Consider the following 17,796-nt stretch of genomic DNA (forward strand, 5'->3'; position numbering starts at 1 on the left):
CACAACACCACGTTAAAGTCCAACAGATTTATTTGGTAGCAAAAGCCACTAGCTTTCGAAGCAATGCTCCTTCGTCAGGTAAGTGGGAGTTCTGTTCATAAACAGGGCATATAAAGACACAAACTCTAGAGCAGTGTTCGTTCATCCGTTGTTGTAGCGTCTGCATGGTCTCCCCAATGTACCATGCCTCGGGACATCCTTTCCTGCAGCGTATCAGGTCAACAACGTTGGCCGAGTTGCAAGAGTATGTAGCGTGTACCTGGTGGATGGTGTTCTCACGTGAGATTATGGCATCTGTGTCGATGATCTGGCATGTCTTGCAGAGGTTGCTGTTGCAAGGTTGTGTGGTGTCGTGGTCACTGTTCTCGACACCACACAACCCTGCCACAGCAACCACTGCAAGACGTGTCGGATCATCGACACGGATGCCATCATCTCACGTGAGAACACCATCTCACGCGCATTCGGCCTCTGATCTTCGGGTAAGCGTTCTCCAAGGTGGCCTTCACGACAACGCAGAATCACTGAGCAGAAATTGATAGCCAAGTTCCGCACACATGAGGGCGGCCTCAACCGGGATCTTAGGTTCATGTCACACTATCTGTAGCCCCCACGACTTGCCTGGGCTTGCAAAATCTCTAACTGTCCTGGCTGGAGACAATACGCATCTCTTTAACCTGTGTTTAACCCTCTCTCCACTCACATTGTCTGTACCTTTAAGACTTGATTACCTGTAAAGGCTCGCATTCCAACCATTATTTTGTAAATTGAGTTTGTGTCTTTATATGCCCTGTTTGTGAACACAACTCCCACTTACCTGACGAAGGAGCAGCACTCCGAAAGCTAGTGGCTTTTGCTACCAAATAAACCTGTTGGACTTTAACCTGGTGTTGTGAGACTTCTTGCTACATTCACAGCCGGACGTCCCTAGAGAGGGAGCATGAAGAGTCCACCAGCACCATTGAGGCCTTCCATGCCCAGTGATTGAAACGTGTTTAAAAGGATCAATCTAATGTTTTAAGTTTCATTTGCAATTTGCTTTTTGGTTCAGGCAGTATCCCTTTAAGGGTCTGCCCCTTTAATTTGCCCCTCAGTTTATGTGGTTTATTTTAATTAGTTATTTGATTTGTCACTAAAACTAACTGAAGACTGCTGACAACAAGCAGTTTATCACCAAACATACTTAAGGGGGAAAAAAGAAAATCACTCAAATCAATACAACTTCTGTGGTCATCTTAATGCATCGTCTCAAATTGTTCCCATCACTCCAATAGATCAGTAACCCATCAGTAAGTCAGTCAAGTGCCATGTAGCTCATAATTCTCTCTCTAGATACCATCCAAGTCTGCAAAGACAGAATCTTTAATCATACTGCTAGGTGTTTTTCAATACTGTTGGACACATTAACATACGCTGTGGGTTTACTGGAATCTTTCCGATTACGGAAAGTAATTTTCTCATCAGATAGCGGTCAGACTGAATCTTGAATTGACTATTTACCGGCCAACAGCATTCCACACAGAGGAAAAAGAGGTTTCAAAGCATTCCATTCTTACCTTCAATCACATTAGTCACTTCTGTTCTGTAAGACTCAAATTTGAAAGGTGTCAGAAATCCGAGTGAGCCAAGATGAAATGCCATGACAGGAGGGACACTGGTCTGGAAAAACCACAGCATAGTTAGCCACAAAACAGGGCTGCCATATCCATACTGACACAGCATAATCAACAGCAACTCCATATCTACTGTCTTACGTGACCTCATGAACACCCTCATGTCATCAGTCAGTTTTCCAGCAGCTGTGATCATTTTCTGAATTTCTTAATTATTGGCAATTATTGGCATAAGACACTTGCACTTAAATCTAACTTCTGGTGATAAAATGCTAAAATAAGAGGCATAAACATTTTGGATAAGACTGGTCTAATACCTGGAAGAGCGAGGAGGCGTATAGCAGTGTGCCGTCACCACCCAGGCAAATGATTAAGTCTATGCAGCCAGACAACTCATCGTAACCTGAGATTTAAACAAAATGGAAAAGCTAATTTCACCAATTCCAACTATTATAATCAGCAACATGATGGCAATATCTGAAAAAAGTCTGGACTATCAGCCAGGACCAGTTTTAGCACAGAGTCAGACGATGATCAGAAGTAGATGAGGAGCATCATATGGTGTCTAAATTAAAAATTCATTGATTACACAGCTAAAAGGCAATAGAAAAATTACATAGTGGGGCCTGTTAGCAGGTGAATAAGGGAACTTTAGGTCAACAGTTCAGATAACACTCGGTTTTCAGAAAAGTGTGTCCACACAGAACTTCTTAATTCTCAGGTGGACTCTTTCTCAAATCTCAATGTCACCCTAACTTTTCTTTTTTCATGCGTTGATTGATCTGGTATGCATTTCCAGCATTTATAGACCTGCTCAGCAAGTGGTACTCCTTGCCCCATCTCACCTTCACGGAAAGGGCTGAGCTGCTGCCTGATGGGTTCAAAGTTTTCATCTTTCGCGAGTGCTGCATCATCCACCACTTTCTTCTCAACAAACACAACCAAGTGCTTCTCCTAGGTCAAGAAGAAAAAGAAAATATGAAACAAAAAGCACAATTCACTTTAAAGTCCAACATTTCCAACCATATCCTTTGCTGTTAACAAAAGGTTCCGCACACATGAGGACGGCCTCAACCAGGATACTGGGTTCATGTCACACTATCTGTAACCCCCACAACCTGCCTGGATGTGCAAAGTCTCACTAGCTGTCCTGTCTGGAGACAATACACATCTCTTTAACCTGTGCTTAATGCTCCCTCCACTCACATTGTCTGTACCTTTAAGACTTGATTAGCTGTAAAGACTCACATTCCAATCATTATTCATGTAAATTGAGTTTGTGATCAGAACTTCCACCCACCCGACGAAGGGACAGCCTGTTCCGAAAGCTAGTGGCTTTTGCTACCAAATAAACCTGTTGGACTTTAACCTGGTGTTGTTAGACTTCTTACTGTGCTTACCCCAGTCCAACGCCGGCATCTCCACAACATAACAAAAGTTGCCACAGGACACTTAGCTACAAGATACTGTCAACCTACTCGTAAGTGTGGGAAGTAGGAGGGGAACGAGTGCATCATTTAAACCCATACACAGCAGCTTATTCCATCCACCAAATGCAACTCTTCTGTATAGTCTTGCTTTACAACACAGCAATACTGTTGTGTCAGTTGGGATCTAATCTACTTATGATGGTAAATCTACAAACATTAGAGACAGGTAATAAAATCTCTGGAGAGCTCTATCATTTGTGCCTTGAAGTGTAGTATTCTGGTTTTCTTTGGCAAGGTTACAAAAAAAAAATCAAAATCACTTGACATACTCAGGAACCTGTTGTTTCTCAAACATCACAGTGCCCAAGGGAAATGTGCAAATCACTGAAAAATAGCTATCTCCCTCAAAAGAAGTTTGAATTATTGAAAGAAAACCTCCCATTGCTGGAAGGACATTCCCTTTGCATGAATATTTTCCATAAGCTGTCAGAACGTGGAATGTTTGAGATCAGCCTCAAGGGATATGGAAAAGAGACAGATAAATGGACTTGAGGAGCAGATAAGCCATGGTCTAACTGAATGGAAGAACAGGCTGGGGAGGGACTCAATGACCTCCTCCAGTGCCTATGTTCCCAGGCATAGACTGGGAAACAAAACTGACAAGTGCAGACTGGCAATTTGCTTGGAGATTTCAAACGACTGCCTTCATAGGACTTAAGTTTGCCCAATTAATTTAAAATCTATTTTTTACATCCGAGAAAAGTGCAGCTGAAACCTTCCTGGATTTTGTTGGATCTGACCTCTCAAGAAGAAACTGTCAGTCACATGCACATTGAATCAGTCTCAAAGTATTATATCACTTTGAATTATTAAGCCAACAATTGATGAAATCCATGACAACATATCAAAATAAGCTTGGTACTGGGATCTGAAATACTAGTTTTTTTTCCCCTAAACATTTGCTGTGACAAGATTCAAAGGTAAAAGATACTAGTTTTGCCACAGGCCTGTAGTTGAGGTTTAATTTAAAAGTAATGCCTCCTAAACAGAATTTTAAAACATTATTCATTTTAACCTGTCATAATAAACAGGGCAGAAGTATTCTATTTTAACACAGCACAACAAACAGGATAGCAAAATCCCCAGCATCGCCTTATACACTCCACCTCAAGCTTTTCCATCCTCTTTGCCTCCATACCCCTTTCTTTGGCCCAACCTCATGCTAAAGGGACGATCTTTTAGAACAGAGATGAGGAGGAATTTCTTCAGCTAGAGGGTGGTGAATCTGTGCAACTCTTTGCCGCAGAAGGCTGTGGAGGCCAGGTCATTGAGTGTCTTTAAGACAGAGGTAGATAGGTTCTTGATTGCCAAGGGAATCAGGGGTTATGGGGAAAAGGCAGGAGAATGAGGAGGGAAAAGGCAGGAGAATGAGGAAGAGAAAAATATCAGCTATGATTGACTGGCAGAGCAGACTCAATGGGCCCTGTGGCCTAATTCTGCTCCTATGTCTTATGGCCAGGAATCCTTCCCAAGTACAGCAGATCTTTCTCCCATCTCCTTAATTCTTGAGCGCCCTTCATCTGGCCCCATTCATTGGGAACTGCCAATGTGAAAGCAGTAATCTTAATTTCTCTGTTTCCCTCATTCACTCTAACGCACCTCCTCAAAACTTGCAACACTCCATTCTCAATTCCGAGCATTGGTCATTAAACCTGCTGCCATTGCTGCTGATGCTTTTGCTTGGTCACCCAATCTCTACTTTGTGCAGGCTGAACCCCAGCTCTCTCGCCTTTCCTAACGTCCCCTGGACCATGATCCCTCCACTGAACAATCTCCCAAACTATCAATGACTCATCTCCACAGCTTCCCATCTCTGTGCCCCAGTCCCACAGAGTCTGCTTCCATCTCCTTCCCAACATCGCAAAGATGATTGCCCCGGAAGACCCATCATTTCAGCCTGCCCCACACCACTGATTTCTTCCCATCTAGACTCCCTTTATCCAGTCTCTTCCTGCCTAATGCCCCAACTCTACAGATATCCTCCATCACTTAGAAATAAAGGGACATGGGAAAAAGTAATTTAGCTCCTCAAGCTTTTTTGTTGTTTCCGGTTTCCTGGTACTAAACATCTCCCTTTCACCATAGGCGTCCAAACTCTCTACACCATCTCCAACTGAACAAAGACACAAGTCCTTATCCCCCACCAGTCTCCTCTGCCAATGTTCTCTCTTAAGCTGCACAATTATTAAGCAACCTGAAAGTAACTGTATAGACCACCCTTGTACCCTAACACGCATGCACAGCCACCCATAATTTAGAAGGATTGCATACTACAATGTCAGAGGGAATGTTGTCCTCTGGTTGGTTGAACTTGTTCTTATATTGAGTAACAACTTCTTTGATTTCACTTCATTCAAATAAAAGATGTTGCTACGGGAACCCATACAAGTCGTAGCCACGTTTGCCTTTTCACAAGATATATGGAACCATGTTTGTCTTAACCCTCTGCCTCACCTCTTTTTCCTGGTACACTGATGACTGTAATCAATGCCATTTCCTAAAAAAATTCATAGTTTTCGTTTCCAATTTCCCTTCCCTCCCTTGACTTTTCTATTGCTATTTCTAGGTCTGGGCTGTCCATAAATGTCTGCTGTCAGCTCAATGACTCCCATAGCTACCTTGACAGCAGTTCCTCCCAACCACTTCCAACTTTTCCAACTTTCTTTGTCCCAGTCATGTCTGTTCTGACTGCACCACCTTCCAAAACGTCTGCCTTTTACCTCAACTGAGCAATCTACTCAATAATGTCTATTTCATTGCCACATCTGTTCTCACCTCTTTCCTCTCAGAGCCATCATCAATTACCACCCCACAACCTCCACATTTAACGATCATCTTCCACCCTTTACAGCGTGATGCCAACACCAAAAAGCACATCTTCCTCTCCCCTTTCAGTGTTCTGGAAGACACCAAGCCGCAACAGCCTTGTTCACTCCTCAGTTACCCACAACACTGCATACCCCCCAGCCCACCTTCTCATACAAGCATAAGGAGATGCTAAACCTATCCATTAGCCTCCTTCCTTCCCACCGTCCAGAAGCCCAACACTCTGAACTGACGAAACTACGATTTATTTGGGCTGCTTTCAGTTGAGTTTACTGCATTCGCTGTTTACAATGTGCTCTCTCAGACAGTGGGGAGAGAAACACGTTGGCAATCGTTTAGCACAGCATCTTCGTTCAGTCCACAACCCTAACCCGGAGTTTCTGGTTATCATTTTAATTCTCCACCGTACTCTGACTTCTGTTCTTGGTTCCTGCAATGTTCCAATGAAGCTCAATGCACGTTCAGGGAGCATCTTCCAATTTGGCACTTTATGGCCTGCAGGGTTCAACAATTTCAGATTTTAACCTCTGCTCCTGCAGTTTTTCAGAGAGCAGCTTTTGATAAGGATTCAATTATACCTCCTCCACACCCATGTTTTGTTTCTTTGTTTGTTCCATTATTCACAGTAACTTCATTGCAGTGTTAATGTAAGCCTACTTGTGACACTAATAAATAAACTAACATATACTTTGCCTCGCACCATTATCCCTCATCATTTAATCTCTCCTGCCTTCCACCCTATATCACAACTTCCCTTTGGTTCTCCAATCCGTCCCCCGCCCCACTCCTGATTCGTCTATACTTGCTTAAAACCTGTTCCATCTCCAATTTCTTCTAGTTTATGACTTTTCATCAGAACTAAAAACATCAACATGGTTTCTCTCTCCACAGATGCTGTCCAACCTACTGACTGCTTCCAGTATTTTCTGTTTTCATTGCAGTATAATATTTGGTACGAACCCACCACCAAAAGATAAATAAACTTGCTGTGCAGTCTCTATATAGTGTCAAGCGTCCTCACCTCAATGAGGAAAGTGCACAGTTCTTTGAATGGCTCCAGAAGTGCTTCATCCTTGACCTTTTTGATGACCAGTACATTTGTCGGAGGCTTGTCCCAGGTCAGCCTTTGACTAGTTGGATCCTGAATGTGCCTGAATAGAATTAGAACAAAACAAATAAAGCCTTTGAACAAAAGGGGACGTGAAGCACCAAAGCCACAGAATTGTGAACATACAAAGATGAGAATTTTTAAATCAAGCCATTTCTTAACTGGAAGTAACACAGCAATGATGGGTGAAAGGGTCTTGGCACAAGGTAGGACCTCGGTAGCAGAGTTTGGATGGCCTCAAGTTTAGAGTGTGGAAAATGCCAGCTGGTCAGGAGTGTGGTATAATGGTCAAGTCTCAAGCAAGAAAGATATAGAAACCGTCTTCAGCAGCAGATAAACCAATTCAGGGCAAGAGTCAGATAATGTCACAGAGGTGGAAACAGGCAGTCAGAAGCTCAACTTGCAGTCAAATACGACACCATGGACCAGTAAGAGTCGATGAACAGTAAAGGAAATCCAATTGATTTCATAGAATCATAGAAATCATAGAAACCCTACAGTGCAGAAAGAGGCCATTTGGCCCATCGCGTCTGCACCGACCACAATCCCACCCAGGCCCTATCCCCATATCCCTACATATTTACCCGCTAATCCCTCTAACCTACGCATCTCAGGACTCTAAGGGGCAATTTTTAGCATTTAGAATTTCTTCAGGACTATATGGGGAGATGGGGGTGTAGTGATACTGCCATGAGACTAGTAACTCAGGATAATGCTCTGGGGACCTGGGTTCGAGTCCCACCACAGCAGACAGGCTGCTTTGTACGGCTTGGAAGTATTTTACATATTGCATCTTTCCCACTCACAGCATGTAACCTACTCTAGTTTACCGTTACCACCATTAGCTCCACTCCATAGTCAGGGAGTGAAATTAACTGGGACTAACCAAACACCATAGGTGCATGGGTTGTATCCCTGCCTCTGAGTCAGAAGCACTGGTTTCAAGTCCCACTCCTGAACTTGATGGCCACAGACTGCAAGTATATAATGTGGCCAAACAGGTTGATTATCAGCCTGTAATTTCTTCTAATATGCCTAGGGCAGGTGGTAGGAACAGGACAGTCTTCTGGTCAACCATGCTTGATGCAGAGTGGCACCCCTCAAGCTATAAAGGTTACAGGCTAGTGACCTGTTCCTGGAAAATCTTGCTAGAGGAAACAGACGCAAGCATGCGCTTCATCTGCCTCATGCATCACTGAGTGGGAAGAGAATCAAATACCATTAATCACTGTCAGTGCTTTCTCACGCCTGAGTGCCGGCAGCTGGGACAGTCTGTGCACGTGAATGGAAAGGAAATGAAAGTTAAAAATAATGAAAGTTTTGATATGCAACTTTGCATCAATCCTTGATAACTGACAGGACCAGTAATGAAGCGATTCTGGAGATCCCCAGGACTAAAAGCAAAAAGTAGCAAGTGTGTTTGAAAACACAAGCATAAGATGGACGTTAATCCTTTCATCCTTCAAAAGAATAACTCTAAACCCACGTATGGCTTCTCTTCTTCATCAAGAAGAAAATCTCAAGTAAAGATTTCAGAAAAACAGCAGGTGATGTCAGTATTACAGAAGCAAAACACTGCAAATGCTGGAAATCTGAAATAAGAACAGTAAATGCTGGAAGCACTCAGCTGCACACATGAAGAACAAAATAGAGTTAACATTAAGTTGAGGATGACTCGTTTAAGAAATAGGTAAATTCTCGGTTGGTGGGTCAGCAAGTTAGTTCTGAATATCACCGGGCAGTTGTTGCAGAGTAGCCGAATCAACTTGGGACACTTCACCTGGTTTTCAACTTTCCAGAGAGAGTTCTAACAAAACCCTAGCCTTCCTTTTGCCCGGTTCACCACAGCGATTCCAGCATTTTCTGCCTTTATCTTTACACTCATTCTCTATCCATTTGGACACTGTTGCGTACATCACTGGGGGACAATTTTTGCTAAAATTAAGTTTATTTATTTGTGTCACAAGTAGGCTGACATTAACACTGCAATGAAGTTACTGTGAAAATCCCCCAGTCGCCACACTCCGGCACCTGTTCGGGTACACTGAGGGAAAATTTAGCATGGCCAATGCACCCAACCAGCACACCTTTCGGACTGTGGGAGGAAACCAGAGCACCCGGAGGAAACCCAAGCAGACAGGGGGAAAATGTGCAAATTCCGCACAGACAGTGACACAAGCTGGGAATCAAACACGGGTCCCTGGCACGGTATAATAAACCTGTTGGACTTTAACCTGGTGTTAAACTTCTTACTGTGTTTACCCCAGTCCAATGCCGGCATTCCCACATCACGGTATACGTGAGGCAGCAGTGCTAACCATTGTGCCACATTAGGGAACTGATGGGATCAGATGCAATGGTCATTTTACACACGGCCCAATTTAGCTTTCCACCGAAGTCAATGAGCAGGTTATAAAATAAAACTGGCATCCCATTGGTTTCTTGCCCAGCAACTGATGTCTCTTCCTCACCTACCGCTAATGAACAGCATCAAGGAAACTTACTCTGTGGGTAAAGACATGGTGTGGTTGGAAATAAAATGGGTAAAACAATTGAGGCTGCCCGCCCACAGCACTGTACTGGAAATGCAATCCGACTGCCCACTTAATCGTGCAGCTACTTCCTCTAGTTTTAGTTCCACAACTCGTTGCGCTTGCCTGGGTTTTGAATTGGTCTAATTTAGCTGAAGGGCCCAATCTGCAGATGCGCACACATTCATACATGCTCTTAACACGAACGTGAGGTTCGAGCCAGGGGTATTTCTTAGACAAGGGACGGGTCCATACGAACGATCTGCAGCTTTGTCCAGGATAAAGCAGCAATGCAGATAGCAAGTGGTGCCAACGCTTGCTACTTGCCATACCTGGCAGCAGCACATTACTTGCTCAAGAATTACTTGCACAATACTATTCCTGGAGGTGGTGGCTCAGCCTCTGAAGGCATCACCTGAGCACCTTTGAAACATGATGTTACACAAGAGTAACGCAAACTCCAAAGTGGTGACAGTAATTAAACATTGTTTCTGCTCACACTCAGAACGGTTTCTCACACGGATGCAAAAACTGCATTCTCTGACCTCGAATTCCCTCAATAGCACAGTAAAGCTGCAGCTTTCGAAGTCAAGAAAATAACTTCAAAAGATTAGATGAAACTCAATTATCTGGAATTCTGTTCAACAGAATTTACGAAGGGAGGGGAAAAGGTGATTTTTACTTACATGATGCTGGTTGAGTTCTGCAGAATGGAGGCTTTAGGTCCAAAGTGTATGTCAGGAGATGGGCCATGGAGGAAGTGTGCTTGTCTAAAAGGAGAGAAGGCGGTGCTGTTAGTTTGTTTCCTTTCTACAATATCACTTGCCCTCATTGGTCGCTGCCTTTTACACTCTCTGCCTCCCTCCCCAACCTCTGCAAACAGCCAGGAGAAAAAGCAGTTAGAACAGGGGTATGAGCCAAAAATGCACAAACATAGTACACTGGTGCACAAGTCAAGGGCAGGCTAGACAACTACATACAAAACAAGGTTAAGCAATCTTTTTGATAAGACAGCAGCTGCACTTCACCATTGCTGCAGAAAGTCTCTACCATTTAGCAAATCAGTTTTATTGAGACTATAAAGGGATTTTGTAAAAACAGGACACCATATCATAGAATCATAGATCATAGAAACCCTACAGTGCAGAAGGAGGCCATTCGGCCCATCGAGTCTGCACCGACTACAATCCCACCCAGGCCCTACCCCCACATATTTACCCGCTAATCCCTCTAACCTACACATCTCAGGACTCTAAGGGGCAATTTTTAACCTGGCCAATCAACCTAACCCGCACATCTTTGGACTGTGGGAGGAAACCGGAGCACCCGGAGGAAACCCACGCAGACACGAGGAGAATGTGCAAACTCCACACAGACAGTGACCCGAGCCGGGAATCGAACCCGGGACCCTGGAGCTGTGAAGCAGCAGTGCTAACCACTGTGCTACCATGCCGCCATAGAAATTAGGAATGTAGGAACTATGTATCTGGACAACAGTTTCTAATGCTTCATTCTTTATTAAAAACTGGCACTGATGTACATAAAATTAACATAGAAACAGATCATTTGTTTCAACTGATCTGGGTTACTTTCCACACAAGTCTCCTTCCACCCGACTTCACTTCATTCTACCAGCAGATTCAGAAAGAATGTTCCCGATGGTGGGGTCATAGTTTGAGGATAAGGGGCAAACCTTTTAGGACTGAGGCGAGGAGAAATTTCTTCACCCAGAGTGTGGTCAATCTGTGGCATTTGCTACTACAGGAAGTAATTGAGGCCAAAACGTTATCTGGTTTCAAGAAGCAGACCAAATGGCTACCCCTGCTTCTAGTTTCTATATATGTTTCTAATTTTCTATACTTCACTCTCTCAAATTACTTTTCTCGCTCCCCCTTAATTTATGTTATTTAATCCAACACCTTGTGAGAGTGAGTTTCGTATGCTAACCACTCTGGGTTTGTAAAAAAAATTTAGGAGAAAGTGCTTCACCCATTCACATTCTATCTGAAGTCCATTTTCACTGCAGGTCATTTTCTGACAAAGGAATGTTTGGACTGGCAAAGCCACTATCTTTCGGATGAGACATTGAACAAAGACTCATTCTACAATCTCAGATGGATGTAAAAGATCCCACAGCATGATTCAAAAAAAGAGCAGGGAAGTTCTCCCGGACTAATCCCTCGACTGAAAACAAAAATCATTACCTCATTCAATTAGTTATAGCAAAAAATAAGTACATTAAAAAATGTTTCATTTGTGGGATGTCCTGAGGTTGCCAAATATATTACATAAATGCAAATATGTTCTATCTGACCTAGTGCACTGGGCAACATTTTCCTTTAACCAGTATAATCAAAAATATAAAGTAACTGGTCACTCTACTCATCACCGTTTATGGAACAGTGCGGAGATGGACTGGCTGCCACATTTGCATATGCAATAGTCACAGTTGCTTCCAAAATAATTGACTGAGAACAAGCATTCTTGCCTTTGCCAGACAAACACTTCAAAGACAACATGAAATCAGAACCTTGACAGTATGTCTCATTTTTCTTCTCTGCGTGATTAAAGAAACCGAAGATAAAACATGAGCAATAACACACAGGACAGAAATTGTTAGGAAGGAAACAAGCAGGCACACAAAAAAACCCTTTGTTTTCATTTTATTCAATTTTTACTGTTCCCTACCTTTTACTTTGTCTTTATTTTTCATTCCCCCACTCATTCCCCCTATTTTATTCCCTTTTGCCTCAATTTTACCTCTCCCCACCCATCCACCCCCCCCCCCCCTCATCTTCATCTGTCACAGCTTACCCTATGATTTCAGCTTCTCTGCTGTGTGGCCTTTCACACCTTCCATTCTCTCTATGGACTGCCATTAGCAGTCTTTTCCCCTTGTCTTTGTGGCTATGACTCATCTTTCATTCCCTCCCCCTGCAGTACAAATATCTCCCACTTTCTATGCCTTTTAGCTTTAACAAAGGGTGATCTGGACTCAAAACGTCAGCTTTTTTCTCTCCTGTAGATGCTGCCAGACCTGCTGAGATTTTCCAGCATTCTCTCTTTCGGATGCAAAAGGAAATACTTGATTTCAGTATTTCTACTTTAGAACTTTCCTCTTTAAACGGATAGCTCCTATCTGTGATGCTGGGGACCTAAAGAGGATAAAATGGATCTTCCACTCAACACTTCTGGCTGAAGACGGTTGCAAATGCTTCCACTCTGCCCTTTGCACTAATGTGCTGGACTCACCACCATTAAAGATGGTTAAGTTTGTGGCACCTCCTCCTTCGGTTAGATGTTTAATTGTCCACCACCACTCAATTGCATGTGGCAGGACTGCAGAGCTTAGATCAGATCTGCTTGTTGTGGGGTCACTTAGCTCTGCCCATCGCATGCAAGTTGTTCTGTGTTAAAGTTTCACCAGGTTGACACCTCATTTTGAGGTATGCCTGGTGCTACTGCTGACATACCCTCCGTACTCTTCATGAAAACAGGATTGAGTCCCCAGCTCGACAGTAAAGGTAGTATGAGGGATATGCGAGGCCACGAGGTTACAGATTGTGGTCGAGTACAATTCTGCTGCTGTTGATGGCCCACAGCACTTCATGGATGCCCAGTCTGGAGTTCTTAGATCTGTTTGAAATCTACCCCATTCAGCACAGTGGTAGTGCCACACAATACAATGGAGGGTATCCTCAATGTGAAGACAGTATTCCTTCTCTGCAAGGACTGTGCAATGGTCACTCCTATCAAAATGTCATGGACAGGTTCATCTGTGACAGATAGATTAGTCAAGTAGGTTTTTCCTTAGTTCCCTCACCACCAGCTGCAGACCCAGTCTGGCAGCTTTGTCCTTCAGGGCTCAGCCAGTTCGGCCGATGTTACTGAACCTCCTGTTGATGGACATTGAAGCCCCCATCCAGAGCACATTCTGTTCCCTTGCCAACCTCTGTTTCTTTCAAGTGGTGTTTAACATGGAGGAGTGCTAATTCTTCAGCTAAGGGAGGGGAGTAGGTGGAGTACCAATTCACCATCTGAGGGAGGGAAGTCGGTGGTAATCAGTAGGAGATTTCCTTGCCCACATTTGACCTGATGCCACAAGATTTTATGGGGTCAGGAATTAATGCTCAGAAGTCCCAGGGAATTCCCTCTGACTGCACACTACAGTGGATAGTGGAATCCTTGCTCAAAGGTGCAACAGAGAAACATCTTGATGTGGAGATACCGGTGTTGGACTGGGGTGGACAAGATGAGAGATCTCACGACACCAGGTTATAGTCCAACAGGTTTATTTGAAATCACAAGCTTTCAGAGCGCTGCTTCTTCACCTGACGAACGAGAAGCAGGACTTCACCTGACGAAGGAACAACACTCCAAAATCTTGTGATTTCAAATAAACCTGTTGGACTATAACCTAGTGCCATGTGATCTCTCATCAGAAAAACATCCTGAAAGTGAAAATATAATAATAAATTCCAAAAAGTTGGGTCATGCTTGACCAATCTCATTGAGTTCTTTGAAGTAACAGAGGGGGTAGATAAGGGTAATGCAGCAGATGCAATATATTTTACACATAATATTTATGTAATGTACACAATATTTATATAACGTACACAATATTTATATAACGTAAATGCCTGTACTACATCTCTATATCTAAAACTCCTTTGATAAGGTACCACATTGTAGACTCAAAGGTCAGAACATGTCATGGGGCAGCTAGCAGAGTGGATAGCTAGCTGGCTACAAAACAGAAGTACAGCTTTTAAGTGTATTCCAGAAGGAGTGATTCTCTGAATACTACATTTATCCGTGTACATAAAGGACTTGGAATTAGGAAGTGGAAATACAATTTCAAAATTTGTAGATGTCATCAAACTGTGGGAGGAGATGTAGATAATAGAAGAGCTGAGAGAAAACATTAATAAACTCATAGAATGGGTCTGAAATTCGTAAAAGAACTTGAATATAAATGAGTGATAGGAAGAATAACAAGTCACATAGTTCTAGGAAATGTGCCTAAACAGCATCAACGAACAAAGGGATCCTGGGCTACAGACGCACAAATAGTAACATAGGTTCATAGAATCATAGAATCCCTACAGTACAGAAAGAGGCCATTCGGCCCATCGAGTCTGCACAATCCCACCCAGGCCCTACCCCCATATCCCTACATATTTTACCCACTAATCCCTCTAACCCACGCATCTCAGGACACTAAGGGGCAATTTTTTAGCATGGCCAATCAACCTAACCTGCACATCTTTGGACTGTGGGAGGAAACCGGAGCACCCGGAGGAAACCCACGCTGACACGAGGAGGATGTGCAAACTCCACACAGACAATGACCCGAGCCGGGAATCGAACCCAGGTCCCTGGAGCTGTGAAGCAGCAGTGCTAACCACTGTGCTACCGTGCCGCCCCATTAATAAGGCTATCAGAAAAACAAAGCATAGGGGTTCATTCCTACAGAGAGAGAAGTATTGAACTTGTATAGACCACACTTTTAAGATTACAATGCAGAGTTCAGGTCTCCATCATATCTGAAAAGGTCATAGAGGCATTGGATAGCTATAAAATAGATATACTGGAACGATGCCAGAACTGTGGTACTCAATCAATCAGGAAAGGCTGAGGTTCAGATCACCCCTCAACCTTCAATTGTGAACCACAACAAAATGTTAAAGGGTCTTACGGGGCAAGAAAAAGCTGTTCACAGGAGGTCACGGAGTCAGAATCGCACAACACAGAAAAGGTCATTTGCTCCATCTCTTTGCTCTGCGCCAACCCATTGACACCCCCTTGCACATCCCCCATAGCTCTGCAATTTTCTTCCTTTCAAGTGCATATCTAATTCTCCTTTGAAAGTAATGGCTGGATCTGCTTTCACCACTCCTTCAGGCATCCAGATACGATGGGCCAAATGGTTTCCTTCTGCGCCGTAACAATTGTGTGATTCTGTGCATCACAGATGATAATACAAAAACATTCTCCTAACTTCCCCTCTGGTTCTTTTGCCAATTATCTTTAATTTATGTCCTCTGCTAGCGTGCTAACAGATTCGGCTCATTTACTCTAGTGAAATGCTCCCCAAGTCCAAATACATTTATAAACATCCCCTTCTCTACTCTGAGAAGGACAATCCCAGCTTCTCGAATCTCTCCATATGACAGAAGTCATCATTGATACCATTCTGGCAAATCTCTGCACCTTCCAAACTCTACAGTACTGTTTTTTTCCTAGTGGATGAAGTTACTGCTTTCCTTAATATATCAAAGTGCTAATTGTTCCTAAAGTGTGACAGTGCTGGCAATGTTCCCAGGAGGGTGGGGGTGTTACTATCCCCATGCAGGTACCATTACTGTACCTGTGTCCAACCTTTCGATGGGTCTTACTTTTCCGCGGAGATTTTTCTACCTGCTCCCGCCTCTTGGGTGACATTTGGTCCCGTTTCTTTGTCATTGAGACACAGTCCAATTTTTCAGCGGTTGGTGGTGATGTTCCCTCTCGCTTCTTGGACGAGCGCCCATATCGGGTACGATCCCATATCTCCTCACCAGGACAGGGCCTGTGGTCAGCTTCAGTCTGAGGCCTAGACTCGGAGGTAGTTGAGACTGTCCCTTCCCCATTCAGGGCACCGTCTTTATCTGCTGCATCCATCATACAACTAATGGGGAGAAACAAAATAACATACAAAACAAAATGATCAAAATTAAAACATGGTCTCATATGGTGCAGATATTATTCATAAATAGTTGCATTACAATAAACATCAAACTGGTGGCAGCATTCCTGCCTCTAAATCAGAAAGTGAACCACACTGAAAACAACCCCAGGCGAGTGGAGTCAGAATTTGACCTATATCAGGTTATTTGCATCTGAAGAGTTACTGTATTTCTGCCTCAGCAGTGTTGTGGAAAACAAAGCATAAGCTGCTAATTGACTCCTGATGCACCAGCGTAATGAGTGCAAGTAGTTCTCCCTTTTGTAAAGGATCAGGTTGCAGATATTTCCTAGCCTTGACTAATGTACACTTAGGAGGAAACACTCCGAAGATGAAAAACCCATGGGAAAGCAAAGAGAAACCACTACTGCTACCCCTCCCTGTTAAGTGGTTCAAGAATCACACGCAAGATATTGGGAGTTAGGACCCACACTTTTAAAAAATATCATTCTTGGGAGGTGGGCATCACTGGCAAGACCCATGCTTATTGTCCATCCTCAATTGCACTCAAGGTGGTGATATGGAGCTGCCTTGTTGAACCACTGCAGTCCCTGTTGTGATGATATCACGTTATATTTCTGTGTTTACGTATATATTGTGTCAGTAAGAGTAAAGCTATGTGTTTCGTCTAGGATTAATTGAAAGAGTGATAGTTGGGAGTCAGAAGGGAGTCTGTGGAATCTAAGGGGTGAAAGATTAAAGGTATTTTCTTTTTGCATTTGGTAATAGCAAATAATAGATTTGAAATTTGCATTTGGGGAGAAGTGCTGAAATTGAATTACATTAAAAGGAGTCTCAAAGGAGAGAAAAAAAGTTGCATTTTACAGGAGATTCATGAGCAAATACGGGGCAGGTGTTTTAAACTTTATTGACCCAAAAGAGAAAATATGAACATGAATTGATTCAATATTTGGGGACCCGAGGTTTCAAAGGGATATTTGAAGACGATGGAGAACGAAGACAAAAAGGGGTTAAAAAAAAAAAGGGTATTTATGACGAGGTTTCAGCTGTTGAGAGTTGCTTGGGGGGGGGGGGGGGTTGGTTAGAAAGCTGTTAAAGTACTTTAACTGAAGAAAAGCAACTCAGTGTTGGGCCAGGCAAATATGAGAAAGCGTGATTGGAATCTCCCTTTGGAAAAACCATAATCAGTGTGGATTATCTGGGATATCATGGATAGTACTTCTCCTTAAAAGTGAAAGCAATTTCTCTGTTTGGGTAATTACCCTGGATGTTATACTTAAGAATCTAAGGGCTGTTGTCAAAAGGTCAGCATTGTGTTGTACCTTTGATAAAGCATTTTTGGGGGGTTACGTTTTACATTTTTTCCTCTAGCTCTATCTTTTATCCTGTTTTTAAACTTTTTTTTTCCTCCTTTAATAAACATTTTAATTCTTCAAATGCGAGTCCTGTGCTCAGTAGCTTTCCCACCTCATTTCCACAATACAAAACAAAATTACGGTCAGAGGAGACGGATTTCAATCCGGGATCTGATTTGTTCAGC

At 43.2% G+C, this 17,796-nt stretch overlaps 1 protein-coding gene across 1 annotated transcript in view; it reads right to left on the reverse strand.

Annotated features, from left to right (window-relative positions):
* LOC144486565 (NAD kinase-like) overlaps window positions 1-17,796 on the reverse strand; it is a 43,996-nt gene that overhangs the window by 21,230 nt on the left and 4,970 nt on the right. The window contains exons 2-7 of the mRNA XM_078204624.1: window positions 15,939-16,238; window positions 10,255-10,338; window positions 6,951-7,080; window positions 2,459-2,567; window positions 1,931-2,016; window positions 1,557-1,659 (exon numbers count right to left, since the gene is read on the reverse strand). Coding sequence (XP_078060750.1) covers window positions 1,557-1,659; window positions 1,931-2,016; window positions 2,459-2,567; window positions 6,951-7,080; window positions 10,255-10,338; window positions 15,939-16,234 — 808 coding nt within the window. The 5' untranslated portion in view covers window positions 16,235-16,238. The remainder of the gene's footprint in view (window positions 1-1,556; window positions 1,660-1,930; window positions 2,017-2,458; window positions 2,568-6,950; window positions 7,081-10,254; window positions 10,339-15,938; window positions 16,239-17,796) is intronic.

Source organism: Mustelus asterias, chromosome 3 (genome assembly GCF_964213995.1).
Source record: "Mustelus asterias chromosome 3, sMusAst1.hap1.1, whole genome shotgun sequence".
NCBI lineage: Eukaryota > Metazoa > Chordata > Chondrichthyes > Carcharhiniformes > Triakidae > Mustelus > Mustelus asterias.